Source organism: Drosophila suzukii, unplaced genomic scaffold (genome assembly GCF_043229965.1).
Source record: "Drosophila suzukii unplaced genomic scaffold, CBGP_Dsuzu_IsoJpt1.0 scf_15, whole genome shotgun sequence".
Taxonomy (NCBI): domain Eukaryota; kingdom Metazoa; phylum Arthropoda; class Insecta; order Diptera; family Drosophilidae; genus Drosophila; species Drosophila suzukii.
In genome coordinates this window covers 267641-293518 of record NW_027255902.1, presented here as the reverse complement: position 1 = coordinate 293518, position 25878 = coordinate 267641, and the positions used below count along the sequence as shown (strand labels likewise).

Genomic DNA, 25878 nt, shown 5'->3' with positions numbered 1-25878 from the left:
TGGACAGCTGCAAAGAGGGTCCTCCGGTATCTCAAGGCTAGTACAAATAGTGGACTCACATTCAAGAAGACTGGCCAAAATCTTTTTTGCTATGCGGATGCCGATTGGGGATCAAACATCGACGACAGACGATCATTCACAGGCTTTGCATTTATGTCTGCAAACGCAGCAGTAAGCTGGGAGTCCAGGAAACAGCGCACAGTGGCACTCTCAACGACCGAAGCCGAGTACATGGCTATATCCGATGCTGCGAAGGAAGCCGTTAATCTAAAGTTGTTCCTGAAGGAAACTTTAGGTACGCAGGACGTTGTCGTGATCTTTAACGATAATCAAGGGGCAGGTGACCTGACACGAAATCCAGTATTCCACAACCGTACAAAGCATGTGGATATTCGTCACCACTTCATAAGGGAGCTGGTTGAAAACAATGAAGTCATCGCAGAATACATCCCGACTGAGAAGATGCGTGCCGATGTATTGACAAAAGGTTTATCTACATCAAAACACAACGAATGTATAATTGGTTTGGGTATGATTACTATGTAAAATATGAAAATTGTTCAACATAAATTTGAGGGGAAGTGTATAAATATACCAAATTTAAGTTTACATGTATCGATAAGAACTCATTGTACTCATCCCTAATCGTGTAGTTCTCTAAGTCTTTGCCACCAGCGGTTGTGTCGCGCGTATTACTGAAGAAAGTATATATATATTATAATCTTACTACTCGATCTTTCGTCTGATTTACATCAAATAGTGGCACTGAAATATATACTGGAATTGTTTTAAGTGTAATAAGTTAATAACGGAATGATAATACATATATTTAATTCCGTTATGTCGGATTAATCACTTTTGGATTTAGACAATATATCATACAGAAAGTTAGTCGAAATAGGGTTGGAAAAACTGGCTGTATGACCGGAAATTATAATAAATGGAACTTGTAACATGTTACTTCGCCCTTGCAATCCTTAGCAATGTGGCCTTCGCTGTTACACTTGAATCATTTTCTTAAAAAATGGCTCTGAGTCTGTTTACCTGTCGATTCCCTGTTAAAATTGTCTTTAGAACTTCCCTTACCCTCCATCTTTTCGTAAATGAATACTTCGTCTTTAAGTTCCGTAATGGATTTCGCTCGATACAACCCTGCCTTGTTGACCTTGCCACCTGGGATGTCATCTACGAAGTACGATACTAGACTTTCCTCATCAAGATTTATCGGTTTGCTGATCTTCATTAAACTATAGAGATATTCGATGCATGTCTCTTTTGGTTGTTTTTGCCTTTTGCGCAAAATCTTGTGTATCATGTATCTGCCGAACATAGTTTTATACCGAATTCCTCCATCAACGCGTTTTTCAGCTCAATCCAACCCCTAACTCCACTTGTACTTTTGATATACAGCTTGGCTGCTCCAATCAGAAGTTGCTTGGCATAAATGAATTTCTGCAAATTATCCCAACCAGCGTTAACTGCAACGTCATCGAATTCAGACAGCCAGTGATTGACGTCTTCTTGTTCGGAACCTGAAAATGATGAAACACTGTCCTGAATATCGCGTAATGTAATATTGGAGCTACTAGGTTTAACCGTTTCTTGGTAATTAGAAGAACCACTAACACTCACACCATCCTCATCAGCATCGCCGTCCTCATCGTCAGCCACAACTAATCCATAATGATCGAACAACCGATCCTGTAAAGCTCCTTTTCTGCCAGTTGTATTCAAACCTAGTTCAGATAATTTTGCCCTTAGAAGAGGCACTGTCATAGCGAGGATCGTTCTAGTACACATGGTAATGCGCTTAAGCCGTTTACAAACAGTGGTACAATTCCATATTTAAATATTTTGATACAAAGTAATAATTTAATTAACGTTAAACAATTCGTGTGATCAAAAATGTTCGAATCAGATTTAATATGTGGAATCGCCTCAGTCGCTCATCACTCCCAATTGAATTTTTCTGTTTTCATCAACTGCTTGAATTTTGCCAATTCCAGTCCACCCAGCTACTCCAGCTCGAACTCTTCTACAATGTCGACACACCGCACTGCTTGATCGTCTCGGTCTTTTTTTTTTGCAATTGCGTCGTTTGCAAGTTCTTGCAGCTTCTCTTCTCGCCACAGAGAAACTTTTGTTGTAGCAAAAGTGTCAAGTGGCCACTCCGTTGCTGTATGTCGTCCTTCTCTTCTCTCGCCAATAACACCCTCGCCTTCGTCGCAAGGATCATCTCTCGTTGTCCTCCTCTCACAGGTAATTTATACCTTCGTTTTCACCTGCGACCATGTCGTCAAAACTCGATCACAGGCACTGCATCAAATTGTCGTCGAAGTTTTTTTTCGTCGTGTTTCTTCTGTATTACTTTTCTTTCTATACTGCGTACATTATTTTGTTGCGGGTTTTAGCGCGGTAGTTTTGTGGGCACGCACACAATCAAGTTTTGTAAAATGTTTGGCACTCTTTTGTGGCCTTCGTAATCGTTCAAACTCCTGTAACACACAAATCTGAAAGTCGATTTAATTAACTGCTTAGATTTTCCTCGGCTTTAATTGTTTCTATACAGGTACTTCCCCCGTTTTTAACTTTTTTTTTCAGCTTTTACTTCGTTCTTCATCGCGGCATTTTTTAGATGTGTTAACGCACAGTTTTCTCTTTGTTCTTTTACTTGTTCCCGGACGAGCCAACAATAGTTTGTAGGGTATTACAAATTAAAATGTTTATTTCGGGTATAGTTAAGTAAATTAAAGAAACAAAGGTTTTTTGTTTAAACTCCACGTCTTTCGCACTCTATGGATGACACGACTTCCGGTGACAAAATATCCACATCAACTGACTTGCTTAAATTTATAAGGCGTAATTTCTAATGAAAGAGGGTGATGGATATAGATCTCTTTGATGAATAGGGGTAGGAACTGTTTTGCGTTTTTAGTTGATGAAATATGCTATGAGGTTGTGGAACTCTGAACAGTATGTCCCCATATGAAATTAAACAGGCTGCTGTAAATTCCTCAATATATCCATATCCCATATATATGTTACTTACGCAGAGTGCGTACTCGATCAGAGGTTCTAGTTTGTCCTTTGGAGGCGGCATTTTACGTGCTTTATCAAGCATTGTTTGAAGTACATGCTCTGGCCGACCGAAACACATTTGAAGTGTCTGTATGATTTCGGGGAGCATCGCTGGTAATAGTAATATACTTTGTACTCGTTCTCGGTCCCTACCTCTTAGGCTTGACTGTAGGCGCATGAGGTTCTCCGCGTTGGTGTAGCCGGAGATCTCTGTGCTAGTTTGAAAACTGCTATAAAACAATGGTTAAGCTTGGGGGTTTGCCATCGAATGCTGGCAACTCCCTTGGGATCGCTTGACGAGCGGCAATCTGCGAAGGTGTTGGTATGCCAGAGGTCAGCATTATTTTGTTGGCTGCGTCTGGTCTCACTAATAAGCGCCCTGCGGCTTCGGCTTCCTTTGGCCTGATCAGCTGTGGCTTAACCGGGGCCGGACCATGTGAGGTTAGGTTCGACAAATTGCTGTCATGCTAGTAGTCGTGACCGTCGTCGACGCGGATTGTGTATTTTTGTTAATGTGTTCCAGAGGAGAAGCTTGATATGACGGGTTGTATGGAAGTTTCGCCAACCCGTTTCCTTGTGTCGGTGATGAGGAGGCCTGGGGTTTGTGGAATGACATCGGTATCGTTGGCACCACTTCTGTGATGACGTCGCGTATTATGTTCTCGCAGTCTCATTGCCAGCTGTGATCATCACCAAGGCCCACGCACTCGCTGTGGTACCATTCGATCAAAATCCTCATGTGCACATAGCTTGCAATGGTACATTCCACTTGATAGGTTGTTGTTATCCGTGTTACACAGAAAAAAAAACGAGCCGGGATCAATTTGATATGCGCATGGTAAAGTTGTGATTTTTAGACACATATATTTTTTACCATTAAATAATGTCAAATTGATACCAAAAAATGTCAAGGTGTCGAAATTCTTTGACATCGAAAATGGCGACATCAATCACGTGAGTGGAAGCGAAAAAGATATATTCGAAATTCGAATTGGCCTACTTCGATCATGTTGTCTCGCTTTCACTTACATACGTTTTAGTGGATTTTTTGACACTTGAGTTTTATCGTGAATCCGGTCAGACGTACATTTTCAGTGTTTCCCTAAGTGCGCAGAACAAGGAAAAGGTGAGTAAACTTCATATATAATGTGTATATGTCTAAAGGGCTATAATAACATAGTAACATAATAAGCGGAAAAAACTAAAATCGTGTGCGATTTTCTTAGTGGCTTTTTTTATAAAACTGCTCTACGACAACAAAAGCACGTGCAACTATGTATGTACATACATACGTATGCGTAAGCGTGTGTATGTGTAGAGGCTGTTTCAGCGTGAAAACAAAATTAATAAGTATGTACATCTAACAATAAACATAATTACATTTAAACAAAAGCATATTTTAAAATGCGCTTAAATTTATGTTTAGATGTATGTACATGTTAATTATTTTTTCTACGCCGCCCTGCAATGTCGCTTCTCATGTACATACGTACATATGTATGTATAGACAGATGCACGCGATTTTCATTGCTTTTCATAAAATTTTGCTTATTCTTGAAAGTCTCCTTCAGTTAAAAAAAAAAGTTTAACTTGTGAATCACCTTCTGAATCCCGTGGGACATGTCCTCTTGCACAAGTGAAGAACAAGTGACGCTCCATATAGAAAATTGTATGGGATGTCTGTATTTTCACAAGTGAAAATTCAAATTAAAATTTTTTCGAAGTCCCACGGGACTTCACTTGTTCCTTATACTCATATTTCGTATGGACTGTCACGTGCCGGTGACACGTCCCATGTGAAAACACTTGTGAAAATCAGAATTTTTCAATGAGTTTTTTTTATGAAAAATAATTTAAAATACATACATTTTTATTCATTTTATTCATTTTAATTAAATAGTGTTATTTAGGATTTCTGTTAAAGGACAATTATTGTTAGTAAGCCTAGTTTAATGTTACGTTAACTTGCTTTTTACATTGGTCATCGCCTTCCTTAAACCTTTGCTCCTGAAAAAATTCATGAGCTTATGTTAAAAAAATGCGTTTTATTTGTTTATTTGCATATTTACCATTTAGAGCTGTGTTTCAACCTTTGCAAGATTTTTATTGGCGAAAAAACATTTCATCATCCATTTTCGGCTTACGGCACCCATTGAATACCTTAATACTTTAACCTAAGATCAATGCACAAAATCTTCAACCTAATGTAACACTTACCTGACTTTATTATTTTCACTTTAAAAAACGAAAGAAGTAAATCTGCTGCGCACAATTTAAATGGCTTGCTTCCCTTTCAATAACTCAAACAGAATGAACCTAGTATTCCTCTCACTCCTTTACATGATTTCTTTTAATTTCTCTTCGCTGTTGGCGCGGGCCACTGCACCTTTACCCTTTCTAAAGCAAAAAATATCCGACTACATAATTTTTACTCATTTGAGTAAAAAATACAAAATGAATTCTTTAAAAATTGTACTATTAAAATGTTTTAAATATTTAAACAAATTTTAATGAACTAAATTTCTATAACTTAACTAAAAAATTATATTGTAATATTAATGTATAATACGTAAGCATAACATTAAAATAATTTACTTTTATAAAACAATATTAGTTGTTTTTTTTCGATACACAATAATGCTCCTAAAATATTAGGGCATTCACATGTCGCTGTGCCACGATAATTTTTACGCATTAGTCGCTAGCCGAACATAAAGGAGAGACTCAAAAGAAATAACGGACCTGCCGAAACTTGTCTCTGAGAGCGCCGAGTGCAGGCAGGTTATAAGACAAAGAAAGAGAGGGAAGCTCCGAATATCTGCCTCTCTTTGTTGCACGATCGTTTTCGTAGGCAGTCTTCTACGCTGCGCCGACTTCTCTGCTGACGTCAACAGCGGCACAGCGTTTTAGGCACAAAAAAAAACAAAAAAGCTTTTTGCCTTGAGCCATGTCACCGCGTCCATACACAGAAAAAAAAATTGATATGATATGATGGTCAATTTGATGAAAACCAGTATCAATTCGGCCTTGATACGGCGCATATCAATTTGATATGTTCGAAATGGTAAAAACGATATTTCGGTAATATCATTTTTACATTAAGCGGTATCAATTTTTTAAAAATCATTTTGTTGTAAATTTGATATTATTGTAGATTTGATATTATAATTTCAAATGTACATTGTAGTAGATTGAATATTAAAAATACCAAATTTATATTATTGTTAATTTGATATAATCTCAAAGACAAATTTAAATAAAAAATAATATACCAAAATTTTGTTATTATGCGTTTTATTACCTATTTACAGTGTTTAAAATATTTGCAGTAATTTTTATTTACACATTATTTTAGATATTTACATTGGGTCTTATTTTCGTACTTATGTATACTTATCAACTAAAATTTCTTAATTGCGATTAACTTATATTTATAGTTTTTATACAACCTTAAAAGATTCCAGTTCGTCATCCACCACATAAGCTTGAAAGAGCTCGCTAAAATTTGAAACCTTGATATTACCGAAATATCGTTTTTACCATTTCGAACATATCAAATTGATATGTGCCGTATCAAGGCCGAATTGATACTGGATTTCAACAAATTGACCATCATATCATATCAATTTTTTTTTCTGTGTACCAGTTACTGAGTTCAGGGGAGTTCGAAGGAGATGGAGATATGCAGCAATTGCACACTCCGCAATGGCGCCACCTAGAGCCGATTTAAATAATCTTAACATGTAGGAAAATATTGATAATCTAAACCAAATTGCATTTACACTTTTACAATATCTTCGTTAGAGTGGACATGGCACCCTGCTAGAGTAAACTTGTTCTGTTCCAGAACCTCAAAAACCTGCATGCCGAGATCTCAGCATTCATGCGGACGGACAGACAGACAGACAGACATGGATAAATCGACTCGGCTAATGATCCTGATCAACTTGATCATCAAGATTATATACATATGTTCTTTATAGGGTCGGACACGATTCTTTCTACACGTTACATACTTTACGACAAATATAGTATTCTCTTTTATTTTCCAATTATCGGGTATAAAAAAAAAATTTCTATTTAATGGTTGTCAAATTACTAATTACAAAAAATATGTTGTCTAGTGTGTGGGTCTCGAGCCTAGTCCCCCGAGCATAAAAAAGTATCAGAAACTTAAAATGTGAAACGCTCCATACAAATTTAATATGCGAATTCTGTCTGTGTATGTATGTACATATGTATGTATGTATTAGACAGAATCCAAGTTTCTGCGTAGAAATCTTAAAGGGGCAAAGCACGCTCATAATGACGCATTAAGATAAGTTGTATTTTCAATATTTTGATGAACGCCGACGACTGAAATTCGTCCGTCTCCACGATTGGCGGAAGTCCACTATTTTCAAGATGAATTCGTTGGGAAAACCGGGCGAAAGGAAAAGTAGGGAAAAGTAAAAAGCAAAGCAACATTTCGAATCGCCCTTGATTTGTTCCGCTCAGATTCCATTCGTTCCCCAAGCGAAAAAGAGGGCAAAGAAAACTCTTATACTATAAATCTCTTTCTTATTTGGGGCTTTATTCGAACTTGCGAGAGCAGACAGGTAAGTGTATCCCTCTTGCAGAGTCTGACAGACTGGGGAAACGTAAAAATGATGGAGAATAGTAAATAGCTTTGCAAACATCCCTAGAGCCACTCACAAGACTCCATGGACCCAATTTATTGGCTGGTTCAATAATAGTTTCAAGTACTCGCCGTTCCTTTGCAGCATTTGCGAACTGTGCGTTGCGCTAGCTAATGACTGCACAGAATCCACAAAAGAGAGGAAGTGAGAGCACGTCCACTCACGCTTCTCCCTCAGGCCTTCTCTTACCTTCCACATATTACATACAAATGAGTGGTGCGCTGCAAGTTACACCGCTTGGCGGATTCAATTGCTTATCGACCTTCGTTCCGAGCGTTACAATAGTCGAAATAAGTCCCAGTCGCGTCCGCACTCCCAGTCGCCTCTCCCTTTTAATTGTTCAGCCTCAGTCTCATCCCAGCGCCCGAGGCAGGAACAACACAATGCTTACGCTTGTGGCAACGCGGTCGTGAATCGAGTAGAGCCCCCGTTCGGAATAAATAATTCTGCTTACAGTCGTCTCTTCGAGTTTTGAAAAATTCGACCCGAAGGGAGCGGGTATCGCGAGTGTTGATATTCGAATTGGTATAGAGAGCATTTTCGCCCTGCAAGATGCGGCAATTGTGCACCTGCGGCTGCCTGCAGCAAAGAGCTGCAAAGTGTGTGAAATGTGCCACATGAGAAAATGCACCAGATGTTCTTAAACATATCAAAATAAAGCAAAAGTTAGAGAATCTTTTGGAGCCCTAGTGTACAGTGCTTTAAAGTTGAAAATTTTTTATTTTTTTTGCTACGTTTTTTGACACACTACCAACGGAATACAATCAATATACACCTTAAGTCAACTATTGCCTATTTCAAAATACTTGGAATATTAAGGTAAGTTATTTAATAGTGAAAAATGGGTTTTATGATATAGAAAATAAGTACACAGAAACTTTTTTAAAATTTGTGACTATTCTTGCTTCAACCCTTAAAGTTATTTAGATATGTATGTATTCTGAAACGAATTAAGTTGATAAAGAGTAGTGGATATACATTAAATGGAATTTTTGCAAAAAAAATTGGGTTTGGCAAGTTACAGTTCAAGAAAAAAAAGTAAACTCTCATAATTAATTAAAACAAGAGAGGACGCTATAGTCGGGTGACCTGACTATCTGATACAGGTTACTCAGCTAAGGGGAGTTCAAGATAAATGAAGATATGCAAGTAGCAAATCGGTTGATTTCGAGATTGATCACTTTATTTGCTTATAACTTTTATATAAATATTCCGAAAAAATTGAAATGGGTATTAAAAACACTTGTACAAAATCTTCAAAAAAAGGGCAGCGTAAGGGTGGGATTGGAACCCTGCTGAAATAAACTTGAGCTGGGCCAGAACATTCTGCATGCCAAATCCCAACTTTGTAGTTTCTAAAGTTTCCTAGATTTAAGCGTTTATACGGACAGACGGGCTTGCGGGCATGGCTAGTTCGATTCGGCTAGTGAACCTGATCAAGAATATATATACCTTTAGGTCGGAAGCCCTTCCTTTAATACATAACTAGAGTCAGACTGTCAACGTCTTGGCTTCATCAAACTAACACGCCTTGCATGGAAGCAACTTTCTCGGACAAAGAAAAGGCTTCCCCAAATACTTTGAGACGATTCTTCTGACGGCTCTTGCACAGGTTGTCTGTCAATCTCAGGTTTTTGGAATCTTCAGACCCCTCTCTAGACACACAATAAGGCTAGGTACAGCCCCCCTGAATTTATAAGTTTTTTTAATAACTATGACTTTTCCGTTGATCCTGAAGGTAGTTAAGCAGAACAATAAGCAGGCAATTAAAGTTCCCCACACCTCATATTCCCCTCCATTCTTTGTAAATGTCTTGAATTTTTTTTCCTGCTCCCCTGGGCTATATTCAAAATTTAAGATTGAGATTGAGTCTTAACGTGGCTGGATATCCGATGATTGTCGTAACCGCGAGAAGGAGCCGAAATGGCGTATGCATATTTATTTTTGTGTAAAAATCATAATTACACCAATTAAAACGAGTGAGCAAGATGGTATCAGGCTGCCTAAAGCGGCGTTTGTCGTCAAAATAAAATTGAAAATAGATTTCTAGATTTAACAAGATACACAATGCTTTGTTCCTAATTCAAATTTCAGTAAAATTTCCAGGACTTTTATATTAGCGCAACACAGACGCGAACGCCAGCGTCCTAGAGAATAACAGAAGCACTACTGATTGATAGATTTATAACATAAATTTTTTTATTTATTTATTTATTTTGGTTTTCACTCTTCCTAACGCTAACATAAATTTAAATTTAAATTGAAACGAAATTTTTAAACTTCGCCCTTCATACTTCGTTATTTTTTTTATTTAACCTTACATTTTAGTTAAGAAATAATTAGCTTCATGTTTGTTTTGGTTTGACTAGGCGGAGTTAAAAATGAATATGTTTTCGAGGCAATAGCTCGACTATCAGATACCCGTTACTCAGCTAAAGGGACCAACGGGAAATGGAGATATGCAAGCAGTAAAGCGAGATTGAAATGCGTCACCTATCCGCGATCTCAATATATGGTTATATAGGCGTTAAAGTAGACATGGCTAGATTGACTCGGCTAGTGTTCCTGATCAAGAATATATGTACTTTATGCGGTTAGAAACGCTACCTTCTGCCTGTTACATACTTTTACTTTTACTCTTCGAGTAACGGGTATAAAAATATAAATATGTTTGATAGAATTATTAAATACAGCAGCTGGTCGCATTTGTACTATCAAAGTATTATTTCAAATGCAAGGAAACACTTATTATTTTGTTAATAAATTAAATCCCTCCAGTGAGCTTCAATTAATGCTTCTTCCTCTAATTCAATTCTCATTTACCGTCACTCTGTTGACAATGCTTCCCCCAGGTCATTTTTTAAAGGCTGGCGAAAACAACAATCATAAAAATGTATTCTCAAAAGTGTCAGAAGTGTTTCGAGCTTTTTATCTGTTTCTGCTTCGACGAGACCTTGTCGCTGCCCACATGGCTACCATCGAATTGGCCCCAGTCAACTCCTACTCCTCCACTTCCTCTTATTAATTAGCATCGTACTAAGAATAATGTTTCCTGCGGCCCTAGATGGTGGCAGCAGTCCACTGTCATAAGTTTACCGCAAATTTATTTGTTCGGATCGCCACCGAAGGCGAAGCAAAAAAGACACATCTGATCCGAAAACAGATACAGAGAAACCTGTACATGCATATAAAAAGACTGCACACAGGTGCTACATTTTCTTTAATTTCTTACCCACATCACTCTGGAGCAGGTATATTGTACCGCAAGAAGAAATAATTCGTTTTAATATCTCTGTGTTTAATTGGTGGTTAGTCTTCTGTTGCCGGTTTTTTTTTTAATTTTTATGCTTCGAGGTTTTTGTGTTAGCTTGTAAAATAATTACTGCTGCTGTCATGTCATGTACTTTTAAAAAACGATGAAGTGTTTCGGTTACTCAAAGTAGCAAAAGGTATCTTTATCTGTAGCTGTGATATTGATTAAGAACTTTTCGTGAAATATCTTGACACTACCTATTTGTTCCAGTAGAATCTGTAACATGTGGACACTATTCGTTGTTTTGTGTTGAAAGCTCAAAGACAAAAACTTAAGATTTTCAGCACCGGGCAAATGTTTTAATACACTCAGAAGAAAAATAACCCTTAATTTTACAAAATCGCCATACTTGGTGCCACAGGCTAGCTTTGAATATTAGAAAATATATTTCTACACATTCTCACCTCAATTCTCACATATCACTATTTAAATATTATATTGATACAAATTCATATTAATATGATACAAAATCATATCAGTTACAAATGTTGATATGAATCCGTATCATATTGGTATGAATTCGTATCATATTGATATGAATTCGTTTCAATTTGATATGTTTTACATATCAAACGCAACATCGAAAAGAAAAGAATGACTGTGCCTTTTGTGTATTTATGGTATTAAGTATGATATTAAAGATGTTTTTTGACTGTCATTCATAAGCCGCGGTCATTGTGCGCTGTTTACTTAATTTTGGAAATGGTTAGTATCTCTAATTCAGTTGTATTTACTTGATGTTTGTCTAATTTAAATTTATTATTCTTTTTGGACACCGCAACGTGAGTCTCGGTGGCTGGACTACACACACTGCGCTACAACAAAGTCAAATGGCTGACCATGATGCCGAGCTGGGCGATTTAACGCCCACCAATTTACTGGACAGGAAAAGGACTCACTTGGCGCTGTTGTAAACCTACCTGAGTGGTCCGAGTCTACAGCGATCGGCCATACATTGATAGGTCCTCGAAATATGTTTGTAATGGACCCGAAATATATTGAAAATAAACAAGCAAACTTAAAGGGGTTTTAAAATTAATTTTTATATAAGAAGAAAAAAAAGTGAAAAATAAAACTTTTATATATCAATAACACAAACATCAATCTGATATGACAGAATAAGAGTTTAGAATGAAACAAGGAAGAACGCTATAGTCGAGTACCTCGACCATCAGATACCCGTTACTTAGCTAAAGGAACCAAAGGGAAATGGTGATATTCAAGCAGCAAAGCGAGATTGAAATGCGCCACCTACCGGCGGTAGACAGATTTAAGAGTTATGGGCGTTAGAGTGGGCGTGGCAAATTTTTTTTTGGATCAATCGATAGGTATTGATGAGACCAATACATTTCAGTTAAAATTGTGGGCCCCACAGGCTTGGGCGGTTTTTTGGTCGTTAGAGTGGTCGTGGCAATCTTTTTTTTAATCAATCGATAGCTACTGAGGAGACTTTTACATTTCAGTTAAAATTTTTTATCTAGCATAAAAATTGTGGGCGCGACAGGCTTGGGCGGCTTGAGGGCGTTAGAGTGGGCGTCGCATATTCGCGTAACAAACTTGCGCTGCGTACAAGGCTTCGGAATTTAAATCTGAGATCGCATTTCTCTATCTTTGATAGTTTCCGAGATATCCGCGTTCATACTTACGATTATTTTTAGTTTGTGGGCGGTTTGTGGGCTTTAAAGTGGGCGTGGCAAACTTTTTTTGGGTCAATCGATAGGTATTGATGAGAACAGCATAAAGCAAATAGCATAAAAACTGTAGGAGCCACAGTTTTGGGCGGTTTGTGGGCGTGGACAATTGCTGAATCAAACTGCGCTGCGCAGGAATCTCAGGAATCTGCCTGTCTAATCCCAGTATTGTAGCTTGTATAGTTTCCGAGACCTCAGCGTTCATACGGACAGACGGACAGACGGACATGGCTGGAGCGACTTGGCTAGTGATCCTGATTAAGAATATATTTACTTTATGAGGTCGAAAACGCTTCCTTCTGCCTGTTACATACTTTCCCATGAATGTAGTATACCCTTTTGGAAAAACTCGCGGGAAATCCAAAGATACGTACTATTTGTCGCTGAAAAGAGTTTTCTCTAAATACGAAAGATTTAAAGTTATGGTGAAAAGTTTTTTTTTTTTACCACTTTTTGTCTATTATAAGTTGACATACCTCAACTTCTAATCTATAAAACATTTTGTTATAAAAATTACCGCTTGGATGTAATTGAGCGATAAAAATTGCAACCCGATTCAGTTCAGTATAAAAAACATTTGACGCTTTCCTTGATTGCCCAAAACTATGCATCATTAAATGGATCACACAAAATTCTTATAAGATATTTTTTAAGTAAAAGAATATCATTTACATGTTTGTCTTACACTTAAACTTTTTGTATAAATAAATTATTAAAAGCCCGAAAAATGTAGTAGGTTGAATTTCCGCTGTGTAACTATACACACTTATTTAAATCATTGAAAAAATGTTTATATAATTAAGTACGGGATACGTTAACCAAGAGAACGTGTCCTTGCGAACGGAAATATACATATTGATTTTGCTATTGCGATCAAGCTCATGTATGTATGACTATTACAGGAAAATTGAACATACCTCCTATTGTACACTTGATCTTTGGTAAATTTGAACCTTTTTTTTTTTTTTTTGCAAAAACCCATTTTTTAAAAGTCGCTAAAATTCTTTTTGTTTATCAGAATGTATTTCGATAACATCAATCTCGAATGTTGCTAATAAAAAAATTCAACAGAGCGCATCACTGTTAAGTTATCAGCTGTGAAAAGGGGCAGCGCTGGTAAATCGACAATTATTCTCAATAGTTTAAATTGTCACAGAACTAAAAAAAACACTGAAGTTTTTGAAATACCATCCAATCAGAGGATTTGTAACTTGTGTTTGTGACCTTGACATTGTTTTTATTGATTATGGTGCTCGTATTTTCGTCTTTAAGTTTTAACATGAAAACTTCAATTTTTAGGTCAATTTATATGTTTAAAAAGAGCTACAAAATAAATTCAGCTGTTTTCCTCTGAAACCTCTTTTATCTTGTAGAGTATTTAATTCTCATAAAGCTCAGTTAGTAAAAAAGTACACTTTTCTAAAATTAGGCTTTCAAGAACTCTACCTAATACTGTATATTTCCCGCATTTTTGGCTCGTTTCGATGTTATCTTACAAAAACAGTGTTCAATTATCTTTGTTATTAAATAACAGTTATTTTAAAATTATTTTACATCATTTTACCTACTTAACGTAGATTTAAAGGATTTTACTATTTTTGTTAAGAATTATAATGGTAATAACAAAGACTATAAAATACCTAGATGAGTAACCAGGAGTAAAAAATGTACACAGGCGGCGTCCTTTTTGCAAAACAAGGCTCACAATTGTAGGAATTTATTTTTAGAGTGTCGTTACTTTGCTTCTTGCTCTCTCGCTCCCGACGCTCTGCGATGATAAAAAGTCAAAAATCAATATTTGGCTCATTCGTCAATTCTTAAATTATGATGGCGAAAAGGAATCGACTTAAAAGGCACATTGCGCTTAAAAATTATAAATGGGCTATAGCGCATTGCCTTAGTTGGTAGCCCTCGGATGAAGTGTTCGAAGTTGAATTCCTCTTTGAGGCTGATTTTTATTATCAGGGGTGTCACAGAAACCGACGACGGATTTGGGGAAGATTGGTTTGGAAACCAACCCATCAAAACCGTTGGTGTCACAGAAATCCGAGCGATTTGGTTTTCCGAAAAATGTTCAGGGCTGTATCCATACACTAGCTATCGAATATTGAATAATTATCGAATTTTATTTGACTTATTTTGACCATTTTCCAATAAGTTTAAAACTAATTTTATGCTATTTTTTTGCAAAATTACTAAAAGAATACTTCTTTAAAGCGCATATTGTACAAAATAAAAAAAAACAAGAAAGGAAGTTAACTTCGGCAAGCCGAAGCTTGTATACTCTTGCAGTTATATTTATTAAATTTAGAAATACAAAAAATGGTATATAATTTGTTTAATTTTATTTTCCCACCAATTTTCCGATCGTTCCTATGGCAGTTATATGATATAGTCGTCCGATTATGATAAAATTAAATTCGAAATTCAGAACAATTTTCCGATCGTTCCTATGGCAGCTATATGGTATAGTCGTCCGACTTTCATAAAATTAAATTCGAAATTCAGAACTAGTTAAAAAAATGTTATTTCCAAGCGTAGAAGGTTATTTGTTAAAAAACGCCGAAGCTATAATTTGTTTCATATTATTTCCCCACCAATTTTCCGATCGTTCCTATGGCAGCTATATGATATGGTAGTCCGATTTTGATAAAATTTAATTCGAAATTCAAAACTAATTAAACAAGAAAGGAAGTTAACTTTAGCAAGCCGAAGCTTGTATACCATTGCAGTTGTATTTATTAAATTTAAAAATGCAAAAAATTGTATTCCCAATAGTATGTATGTCATTTTTGGCTCGTTTCGATGTTATCTTACAAAAACAGTGTTCAATTATCTTTGTTATTAAATAACAGTTATTTTAAAATTATTTTACATCATTTTACCTACTTAACGTAGATTTAAAGGATTTTACTATTTTTGTTAAGAATTATAATGGTAATAACAAAGACTATAAAATACCTAGATGAGTAACCAGGAGTAAAAAATGTACACAGGCGGCGTCCTTTTTGCAAAACAAGGCTCACAATTGTAGGAATTTATTTTTAGAGTGTCGTTACTTTGCTTCTTGCTCTCTCGCTCCCGACGCTCTGCGATGATAAAAAGTCAAAAATCAATATTTGGCTCATTCGTCAATTCTTAAATTATGATGGCGAAAAGGAATCGACTTAAAAGGCACATTGCGCTTAAAAATTATAAATGGGCTATAGCGCATTGCCTTAGTTGGTAGCCCTCGGATGAAGTGTTCGAAGTTGAATTCCTCTTTGAGGCTGATTTTTATTATCAGGGGTGTCACAGAAACCGACGACGGATTTGGGGAAGATTGGTTTGGAAACCAACCCATCAAAACCGTTGGTGTCACAGAAATCCGAGCGATTTGGTTTTCCGAAAAATGTTCAGGGCTGTATCCATACACTAGCTATCGAATATTGAATAATTATCGAATTTTATTTGACTTATTTTGACCATTTTCCAATAAGTTTAAAACTAATTTTATGCTATTTTTTTGCAAAATTACTAAAAGAATACTTCTTTAAAGCGCATATTGTACAAAATAAAAAAAAACAAGAAAGGAAGTTAACTTCGGCAAGCCGAAGCTTGTATACTCTTGCAGTTATATTTATTAAATTTAGAAATACAAAAAATGGTATATAATTTGTTTAATTTTATTTTCCCACCAATTTTCCGATCGTTCCTATGGCAGTTATATGATATAGTCGTCCGATTATGATAAAATTAAATTCGAAATTCAGAACAATTTTCCGATCGTTCCTATGGCAGCTATATGGTATAGTCGTCCGACTTTCATAAAATTAAATTCGAAATTCAGAACTAGTTAAAAAAATGTTATTTCCAAGCGTAGAAGGTTATTTGTTAAAAAACGCCGAAGCTATAATTTGTTTCATATTATTTCCCCACCAATTTTCCGATCGTTCCTATGGCAGCTATATGATATGGTAGTCCGATTTTGATAAAATTTAATTCGAAATTCAAAACTAATTAAACAAGAAAGGAAGTTAACTTTAGCAAGCCGAAGCTTGTATACCATTGCAGTTGTATTTATTAAATTTAAAAATGCAAAAAATTGTATTCCCAATAGTATGTATGTCAGAAAACACCGAAGCTATAATATGATTCATATTATTTTCCCACCAATTTTCCGATCGTTCCTATGGCAGCTATATAATTTAGTCGTCCAATTTTGATAAAATTAAATTTGAAATTCAGAATTAATTAAAAAATATTATTTCCAAGCGTAGGAGGTTATATGTTAAAAACACCGAAGCTATAATTTGTTTCATATTATTTTCCCACCCATTTTTCGATCGTTCCTATGGCAGCTAAATGATATAGTCGTCCGATTTTGATAAAATTAAATTCAAAATTCAGAACTAATTAAAAAATTTTATTTCCAAGCGTATGAGGTTATATGTTAGAAAGCACCAAAGATATAATTTTTTTACATTATTTCCGATTATTCCTATGGGAGCTATAAGATATAGTTGTCCTATCCGACTGCTTCCGACTTATATACTTTTGGGAAAGTTTCTGCCCGATAGCTTTAAAACTGAGAGACTAGTTTGCGTAGAAACGGACGGACAGACGGACATGGCTAGATCGACTCGTCTAGTGATGCTGATCAAGAATATATACACTTTATGGGGTCGGAAACGTCTCCTTCACTGCGTTGCAAACTTCTGACTAAAATCATTATACCCTCTGTAAGGGTATAAAAATGATAAATTTGTATTACCCGCTACGGTACATACTGCAGCCCTGAACAGCTGCTAGCGGCTGCTGAATTGGTTTATTTACATTTGTAAATTGTCAAGAATTTTAAAAGCAAACAAGAATGCCATCTGAACGAATTCTTGCTTTAGAGTACTTGCGAAGACAAAAAACTGCGAGAGCCTAGGATGCAGAATATGGTGTCTTGTGCTGCTGACCTATGTTTACCCCTAAAAAATTTGCGACGTTTATTACTTTTAATTAATAATAAACAAAAATTGTTTACTTTTACTCACATGTTTTCTTCTTCTTCATAGCCGGCTTCTTATCCGGCAAAAAATACGACCTTTTTCACGACAGTGCTGCCACCTTTTTGCAAAGGCGGCATGATTTTATAATTTTGAACATGAAATTTTTACCAGAAATAGGTTTTATTATACCCGTTACTCGTAGAGTAAAAGGGTATACTAGATTCGTCGGAAAGTATGTAACAGGCAGAAGGAAGCGTTTCCGACCCCATAAAGTATATATATTCTTGATCAGGATCACTAGCCGAGTCGATCTAGCCATGTCCGTCTGTCTGTCTGTCCGTCTGTCCGTCTGTCCGTCTGTCCGGATGAACGCTGAGATCTCGGAAACTATGGTAGCTAGGCTATTGAGATTTGGCGTGCAGATTCCTGAGCTTCTTACGCAGCGCAAGTTTGTTTCAGTAGACTGCCACGCCCACAAACCGCCCGAAACAGTAACTCCTACAGTTTTGATGCTAGATAGAAAATTTTAACTGAAATATATTGTTCTCATCAATACCTATCGATTGACCTAAAAAAAAGTTTGCCACGCCCACAAACCGCGAAAACCTGTGACGCCCACAATTTGCATGCTAGATAAAAAATTTTAACTGAAATGTATTGGTGTCGTCAATACCTATCGATTGATCCAAAAAAAAATTTGCCACGCCCACTCTAACGCCCATAACGCTTAAATCTGTATACCGCCGGTAGGTGGCGCATTTTAATCTCGCTTTGCTGCTTGCATATCTCCATTTAGCTGAGTAACGGGTATCTGATAGTCGAGGTACTCGACTATAGCGTTCTCCCTTGTTTTTTACTACAATACTAAGTACCGTACTATAAAAAAATTCGTTAACACAACATTTCGATAACTACTCCGAAATTTATTATTTTTAAGTTCGAGCAAATTTGTACCACTGTCAGACTGGACGGTTTGCTGACGGTCTTAATACCCGTTACTCGTAGAGTAAAAGGGTATACTAGATTCGACGGAAAGTATGTAACAGGCAGAAGGAAGCATTTCCGACCCCATATTCTTGATCAGGATCACTAGCCGTGTCGGTCTAGCCATGTCCGTCCGTCCGTCCGTCCGGATGAACGCTTAGAACTCGGAAACTATAAAAGCTAGGCTATTGAGATTTGGCGTTCTCCCTTGTTATTAGCTAACTCTTTCAAGACGGTTTATAAAATGCTTATTTTTAAATATAACCTGAAGTAAATATAAACATTTTAGTATGCTGATACTTTAAAGATTTCATTAGTGTTGCATAAATTAATTAATGGTGATGTCGACTCTCCCTTCCTTCTTAGTTCCCTCAACTGAAATGTACCCTGTAGAACAGTTCGTCGTTTTCGTCCGTTGTCCCTGCCAATTTGTAGATCCAATTATGCCCTTCATGATCCTTTTCGGGTTCTTTGTGACGACTATAATGCACTGTGTCACGTCTTACTGTTTGATAGCCCTAATGCAACTAACTATGATAAACTTATGTATTTTCTATCTTCCAATAATTTGTAAATTTCTATTGTAGACGGCACTTTCTTGTTCGGCGGTCGCAGCAAAAGTGATCTTTATTGTGCAGATTTGTACAGGCTTAACCTATGTTACAAGCGTTGGGGGTACACAGTATGAGGGAGTGAGACAAGCATAGTGTTTCTTAAGAGTAACAGGGATGTATGTATGTGTTTAATAATAGTGTGACCTAACTTAATGTAGAACAGATGCTTAGGGATATGTATGTGTGTGTGTGTGTGTGTGTCTGCTTGCTACAATTCGGCCATCCTGACCAGAGAGCTCCTGATCTCTTAACTATTTGCATTATTAATCCATGGTCGTATATTTGCTACTGCCCAAACTCCCTTATAAGGAAGCCTCGACTGTTGAAAACCTTCAACGTCCTCCAAGACATACCTATCATTACGAAGAACCTTTGTCACTCTGTAAGGGCCTTTGAATTTTGGAATTAGTTTTTTAGATACGCCTACATGAGAATCGAAGTTTTTGATCATTACTAAATCGTCCGTCTGGTATTCTTTAGCAATCTTTCTCTTAAGGTCTGTGCGTAACTTATTGTATTCTTGCAGCTTCTCGATGCTCTGAGTAGCTTTTTCTCTAATTACTTCTAAATTCCTACTTTCTCTATCTTTATTTAACTCTTCTAATTTCTCTTTTAAGCTATCTATAACTTTTCCTTTTTGAGACACTCCGAATAAGACTTGACTTGGGTGCTGACTAACTGATCTTTGAATCGTATTATTAAGTGTGTGTTCAACTGTTTCTAAAACTGTATCCCAGAACAATCCCTTGTCTGGATCAGTCAATTTAGCGATCATGGGGCCTATGCTTCTATTAACTCTTTCGACTTGCCCATTAGCCTGCGGCGATCCAGTGGCTATCTTAATGTGTTTCACTTCGTTTTCCTCTAAGAAGTCATGAAATTCTTTAGATGTGAAGCATGTCCCACGGTCTGAAATCACGCATCGCGGCCTACTATACGACCTGAAATAGTCCTTTAATGCTACTATTGCTTCCCTAGACTTTGTAGTTTTTGCCGGATAAAGTCTTACAAACTTTGTAAATGCGTCTATAATCACCAGTACGTGTTTGTTAGCTCTACTCTTGTCTACCGGGCCATAATGGTCTATGTGTATGACATCAAAGGGAATGCTTACTTTGGGGATGCTATGAAGGAAACCTTCGTCTTTACCAGACTTATCAGAATAGGCGATACATTTCAAACAATTATTAATGTGCCGCTTGCATTTTTCACGAACTTTGGGGAACCAGTAACTTTTTGAGACAACTTCTACCATCTTATCTATTCCAACATGTCCTAACTGATCATGGTAACTAAAAAGAACGTGGCTTTCCATTTCGCTTGGCACATAAAATAAAAGACCATTCTTATCCTTTTTTCTGTAAATTATTCCATTCCGCATCTCATAATCCTTTAATTCTGTTTCCTGAAGTTTCTCAGCTATACTTTTAATTTTCTCATCTCTACTTTGACATATAACTAAGTTTTCTTCAAATGAATTAGAATCGATTGACAGTATGTGTGTGTTCCTGCTAAGTGCATCGACATGTTGCATACGCTTGCCGGCTCTATGTTCTAAAGTGTAGTCATAATCTTGAAGAAAAAGTGCCCACCTGGCAATTCTTGGGCATAATTCCTTTTTATTTAACGCCAGGGTAAGAGCACTACAATCTGTAACTATTTTGAACTGTATTCCTTGAAGATAGATTCTAAAGCGTTGTAACGAGTAAACTACAGCGAGCGTTTCTAATTCAAAACTGTGGTACTTCGCCTCCACATCCGTCGTGCGTTTGGAAAAATAGAATACGGGGTGAAACTTACTATCTTTCTTTTTCTGCATTAAAATTGAACCAAAACCTAGGGCGCTAGCATCGCAATGTAACTCTGTTGGGTCTTTTGGATTGTATAAGGCCAGAATAGGGGCTTCCAAAAGATTTACTTTTAATATTTCAAAACACTCTAACTCTTTCGCACCAAATTCGAACTTTCTGTCCTTTCTTACAAGATCATACAACGGCTTTGCTTTTGTTGAGAAATCTTTGACAAAGCGTCTGAAATAGGAGCACAGTCCAAGAAAACTTTGAACCTCATGCGCTTTTGTCGGTACAGGGAAGTCTTTTACTGCTTGCATACCTTTCGAATCAGGTTTAATACCCTCTCCCGATATTATATATCCTAAATACTTTATTTCTCTTTGAAGGAATTCACACTTGTCTAACCTAAGCTCAAGCTTGTTATCTACCAGTCGTTTAAATACCTCCGTTAATATCTCCATATGACTCTTACTATCTTTCGTTGCTATTAAAATATCATCCATATAAATTAAAACCTTATCTTCTTTAACCAAATCGGCAAAGATTTTGTTCACAAATCTTTGAAAAACTGCTGGTGCGTTTCGTAAACCAAACGGCATTCTAAGCCATTCATACTGACCCATAGGTGTTGTAAAAGCGGTATACTTGATTGAATCCTCATGCATGTGCACGTGAAAGAACCCATTTTTAAGGTCTAACTTGGTAAAAATAGTTTTTTCAGACAGTTTATCAATAAGGTCATCTATTAAGGGGGTAGGGTAGTTATCTTTAAGCATGTTTTTGTTAAGGGTTCGGTAATCTACGCACATTCTTAATTCTCCAGACTTTTTCTTTACTAGAACTATAGGTGATGCATACTCAGACTCGCTTACTCGAATAATACCGTTTTTTATGTAATCGTCTAATAAATTTTGAACTTGACTTTTCTCTGCGTATGATAGACGCCTTGGAGGGTAATTGAACGGTTTAGTTGTATCAAAATTCAGTTTCATTTCCCATTTTACTAAGGGGATCTCCGGCCGTTCCGGTTTCGTATAAAACTTATCAAAAATATCTATCAGTTTTTTTCTTAACGCAAACTCACACTTATCGCTAACATTTAACAGGTTGCATTCGGCTGGATCAGGGTATTCAATTGACATAATTTCTGACTCGAAATGATCGCTCGGCTGGACACTTAAATTTTGACTTGACTCTATCATTTTACACGAATCACTTTGTGTTTCTTTGTAACCACAATAAACCTTAATACTATCATTTAGACAATCATCTTTCTCACAGCTATCAGTAGCACAATCGTTTCTAATCTGACCAACATTTGAGCAATAAATTCTAAAACTGCTATCCTTCTCACTATTACTCTCATCTGAGCGATCATTTGCAAAGTAACTATCTTTTGAACAAATATCCTGTAAACGATCATCAACCCCACTGTCATTTAAACGATCATCAGCACAACTATCATTTGAACGATCATTAGCAAAACTATCATTTGAACAATCATTAGCAAAACTATCATTTGAACAATCATTAGCAAAACTATCATTTGAACAATCATTTTCCCTAACAATCTTAAAGTTACAAATGTTCATAAAATCTCTTCCCAAAACAGTGCTATATGCCATCGATTTGTTTGCCACAATTAGTAATTCGAAATTAAACTTTACTTTATTCATAATAACAAAACATGACATCTTTCCATGTATATCGAAAGGGCTGTGGTTCAAGCCAAAGTAATGCGAAAAGTTGTTTTCATTAACGTTAATGATGTTACTACTTAGAATGTTTTCAACACAGGATAACTTCGTAAAACTAATTGGACTCCCAGAATCGATTAGGCATTCTGTAAATAGGCACTGATTAGGCTGTGAATTAAAGTAAATTTTAAACGGTCTCACATATTCATTTTTGGTTGCGTTCTTCTTCTCGTTGCAATGAGATATCAGGTGCTCCAAGCTTCCACAACCGTAGCAAGCGCCGTACGCGCGCTTAGGCTTGCGGCAGTCGGCCGCGAAATGACCCACGGAGTTACAGTTGAAGCATCTTACAGCGGGTCCGGGCTGATTTCCGGAAACGTCTTTGTGGCGTCCAAATGCGAGAGATGGTTTCCGCAATGTTACTTTGGAGAATGCCTGCAACAGCTGGGCAGATGAATTAAAACAGTGCATGTGTGCCTGTTGCCGTAGAAGAGTATCCGGTATTCCTTCGATGATACTGTCGATTAATTCCTCGTTGTCTATCCGGATGTGTGCAGCCAACAGGGTCTTGTCGTTGAAGTACGTAGCAAAGTCTTCAGCTGGTTGCCACTTTCGCTCCTGGAACTTGCGTCTGGACATTATCTTGCTCTCTTTTGACTGAAAAGCCTCTGCGAGTTGAGTTAACAGGTCCTGGACTGGCAAGGACAGAAAGTTCTCAGAAGAGTGCAACGAAATTTGAGCGCGGTCTTTCAACTTTGACATAACCAGTATGCGCGTTATGTCTTCACTCAGCTTGTACATTTTTATGATCGCGTTGAGCTGTGCGATCCACGTGTTAACTGGCACTTTGCTGTTAACAGCACCGTCGAAAGGTGGAAGCATTTCCTTAACCATGGTCACCAAAGAATTGTTGTTAAAAATGGCTGTATTAGGCCTGGCAGCCTCTGCAACAATATTCTCCAAATCCGATAGGGTGACATTGGTTTGATTTGGTGTGGAAACATTGTTCTGGATTTCTGGCAAATTGCTCGTCGAAGGTGCGGTCACTCTATTCAATGGCTGACGCCGGGAAACTTCCAATTTGAGAAACTCATTTTCCAATTGGACGACTTCTAAATGGCGCTTCAGAGATTCCAATTGCATGGAAATTTCTGGAACGCACATGTTGTTGTTGGCGGTTTCGTCGTTGTTTTGGGCATCCAGCGATGTAGCCCCGACATCGTCCTGATCGGTTCCTTGAACTGCAGCACTATTTGACCTTTCCTCAGGCCCAGCTTCAATGTCGGTCATGTCCTTCGGGTCCAGTACTGGACAATCTCCTCGTGCTTCGGGGGGCACACCATTCAACCGCGCTGCTAGTGTTGCCTTGGTGCCGCTTTTAGGCAACCCAAGTTTTTCCAGCCAACATCGAAGTTCTGATGCTGTGTAGTTGTCTGCAGCGATGGTGTCCATGATTACGCACAATTTTAAATAACTCAAGTAATAGCTTTTGCTTTATTTTGCTCGTAGGCAGAGTTAGGGACGCGAGAAAAAATTTTTCGCGGTAATCCCACTTCTGAAATTGTAGACGGCACTTTCTTGTTCGGCGGTCGCAGCAAAAGTGATCTTTATTGTGCAGATTTGTACAGGCTTAACCTATGTTACAAGCGTTGGGGGTACACAGTATGAGGGAGTGAGACAAGCATAGTGTTTCTTAAGAGTAACAGGGATGTATGTATGTGTTTAATAATAGTGTGACCTAACTTAATGTAGAACAGATGCTTAGGGATATGTATGTGTGTGTGTGTGTGTGTGTCTGCTTGCTACACTATGTTACTAGCCATTCTATGTGAGCATGTATTTTAAACTGTCTATTGTTATGTCGTCTTTTTCCATGTCCGCGATTTCGTTTACTTGCCCAAATCGGTTTAGGGCTCCGCGCGTAACAAGCATTGCTTGGTGTCGTAAGGGCCACTTGTTTGTACTGACCATAGTGCATCAACGTCCAAGAATTAAATAAAATTGTATTCTTAGCAAGCATTTGTAAGTTGGTTTATTTTATCAAAACCTCTGTCAAAATACGGGGCGTTTAGAAACCGTCAAAAATGACGTCTGTGAGACCGAGATTTGCTATTCGGGCGAAATTTGGCTAGAAGGGATTTCTGTTACACCCCCGTATATTAGTTTTTATACCCGTTACTTGTAAAGTATAAGGGTATACTAGATTCGGTGGAAAGTATGTAACAGGCAGAACGAAGCGTTTCAGACCCCATAAAGTATATTTATTCTTGATCAGGATCACTAGCCGAGTCGATCTAACCATGTCCGTCTGTCCGTATGAACGCTGAGATCTACACCCAGAAAAAAATTCGTTCGAAACGTTCAAAAATCAAGACCAAACGTTGTCAAAAAGTGCGTAAGCCCGTTTGTTGACAGTTCATGAACGGTCGTTCGTAAAATGTGACCGAAACTTTAGGGTTGGGTTCCGAACGAATGGTGTCAGTTTAAGAACATTTCGGGGTTAACTTGAGAACATAAAAATATAAAAAAAACAAGGAAGAACGCTATAGTCGAGTACCTCGACTATCAGATACCCGTTACTCAAAGGAAAATGGATATATGCAAGCAGCAAAGCGAGATTAAAATGCGCCACCTACCGGCGGTATGCAGAATTAAGCGTTATGGGCGTTCGAGTGGGCGTGGCAAATTTTTTTTTGGATCAATCGATAGGTATTGACGACACCAATACATTTCAGTTAAAATTTTTTATCTAGCATGCAAATTGTGGGCGTCACAGGTTTTCGCGGTTTGTGGGCGTGGCAAACTTTTTTTTAGGTCAATCGATAGGTATTGATGAGAACAATATATTTCAGTTAAAATTTTCTATCTAGCATCAAAACTGTAGGAGTTACTGTTTCGGGCGGTTTGTGGGCGTGGCAGTCTACTGAAACAAACTTGCGCTGCGTAAGAAGCTCAGGAATCTTTACGCCAAATCTCAATAGCCTAGCCCTCATAGTTTCCGAGATCTCAGCGTTCATCCGGACAGACGGACAGACGGACAGACAGACAGA

The 25878-nt window shown here is 37.3% G+C and overlaps 2 protein-coding genes and 1 long non-coding RNA gene across 6 annotated transcripts in view; 1 reads left to right on the top strand and 2 right to left on the bottom strand.

Moving 5' to 3' along the window:
* Positions 1-4944: 4944 nt before the first annotated feature.
* Positions 4945-5500, bottom strand: LOC118879699 (uncharacterized). The gene is made up of 3 exons (XR_005016035.3): positions 5296-5500; positions 5148-5238; positions 4945-5085 (listed from the first exon to the last, which is right to left on the bottom strand). It is a non-coding gene; the product is annotated as an uncharacterized lncRNA (long non-coding RNA).
* Positions 5501-8006: 2506 nt separating this feature from the next.
* Positions 8007-25878, top strand: part of smal (smoke alarm) — a 236821-nt gene continuing 218949 nt past the window's right edge. For 2 of the 4 annotated variants that reach the window (XM_065867303.2, XM_036822587.3), the window contains exon 1: positions 8007-8576. The gene's annotated coding sequence lies outside the window, so the exon portion shown is untranslated. The remainder of the gene's footprint in view (positions 8577-25878) is intronic. The other 2 variants (XM_036822589.3, XM_036822586.3) reach the window with 1 other exon arrangement.
* LOC118879693 (uncharacterized) lies at positions 22778-24613 on the bottom strand. The gene is made up of 2 exons (XM_036822590.3): positions 23030-24613; positions 22778-22974 (listed from the first exon to the last, which is right to left on the bottom strand). Exons 1-2 carry the CDS (start codon positions 24278-24280, stop codon positions 22966-22968), a joined length of 1260 nt encoding a protein of 419 aa, XP_036678485.1. The 5' UTR covers positions 24281-24613; the 3' UTR covers positions 22778-22965.

What these genes read in the sequence shown, in the direction of transcription:
- LOC118879693 (XM_036822590.3), bottom strand. Translation starts at nt 24,280, where the DNA reads ATGGACACCATCGCTGCAGACAACTACACAGCATCAGAACTTCGATGT.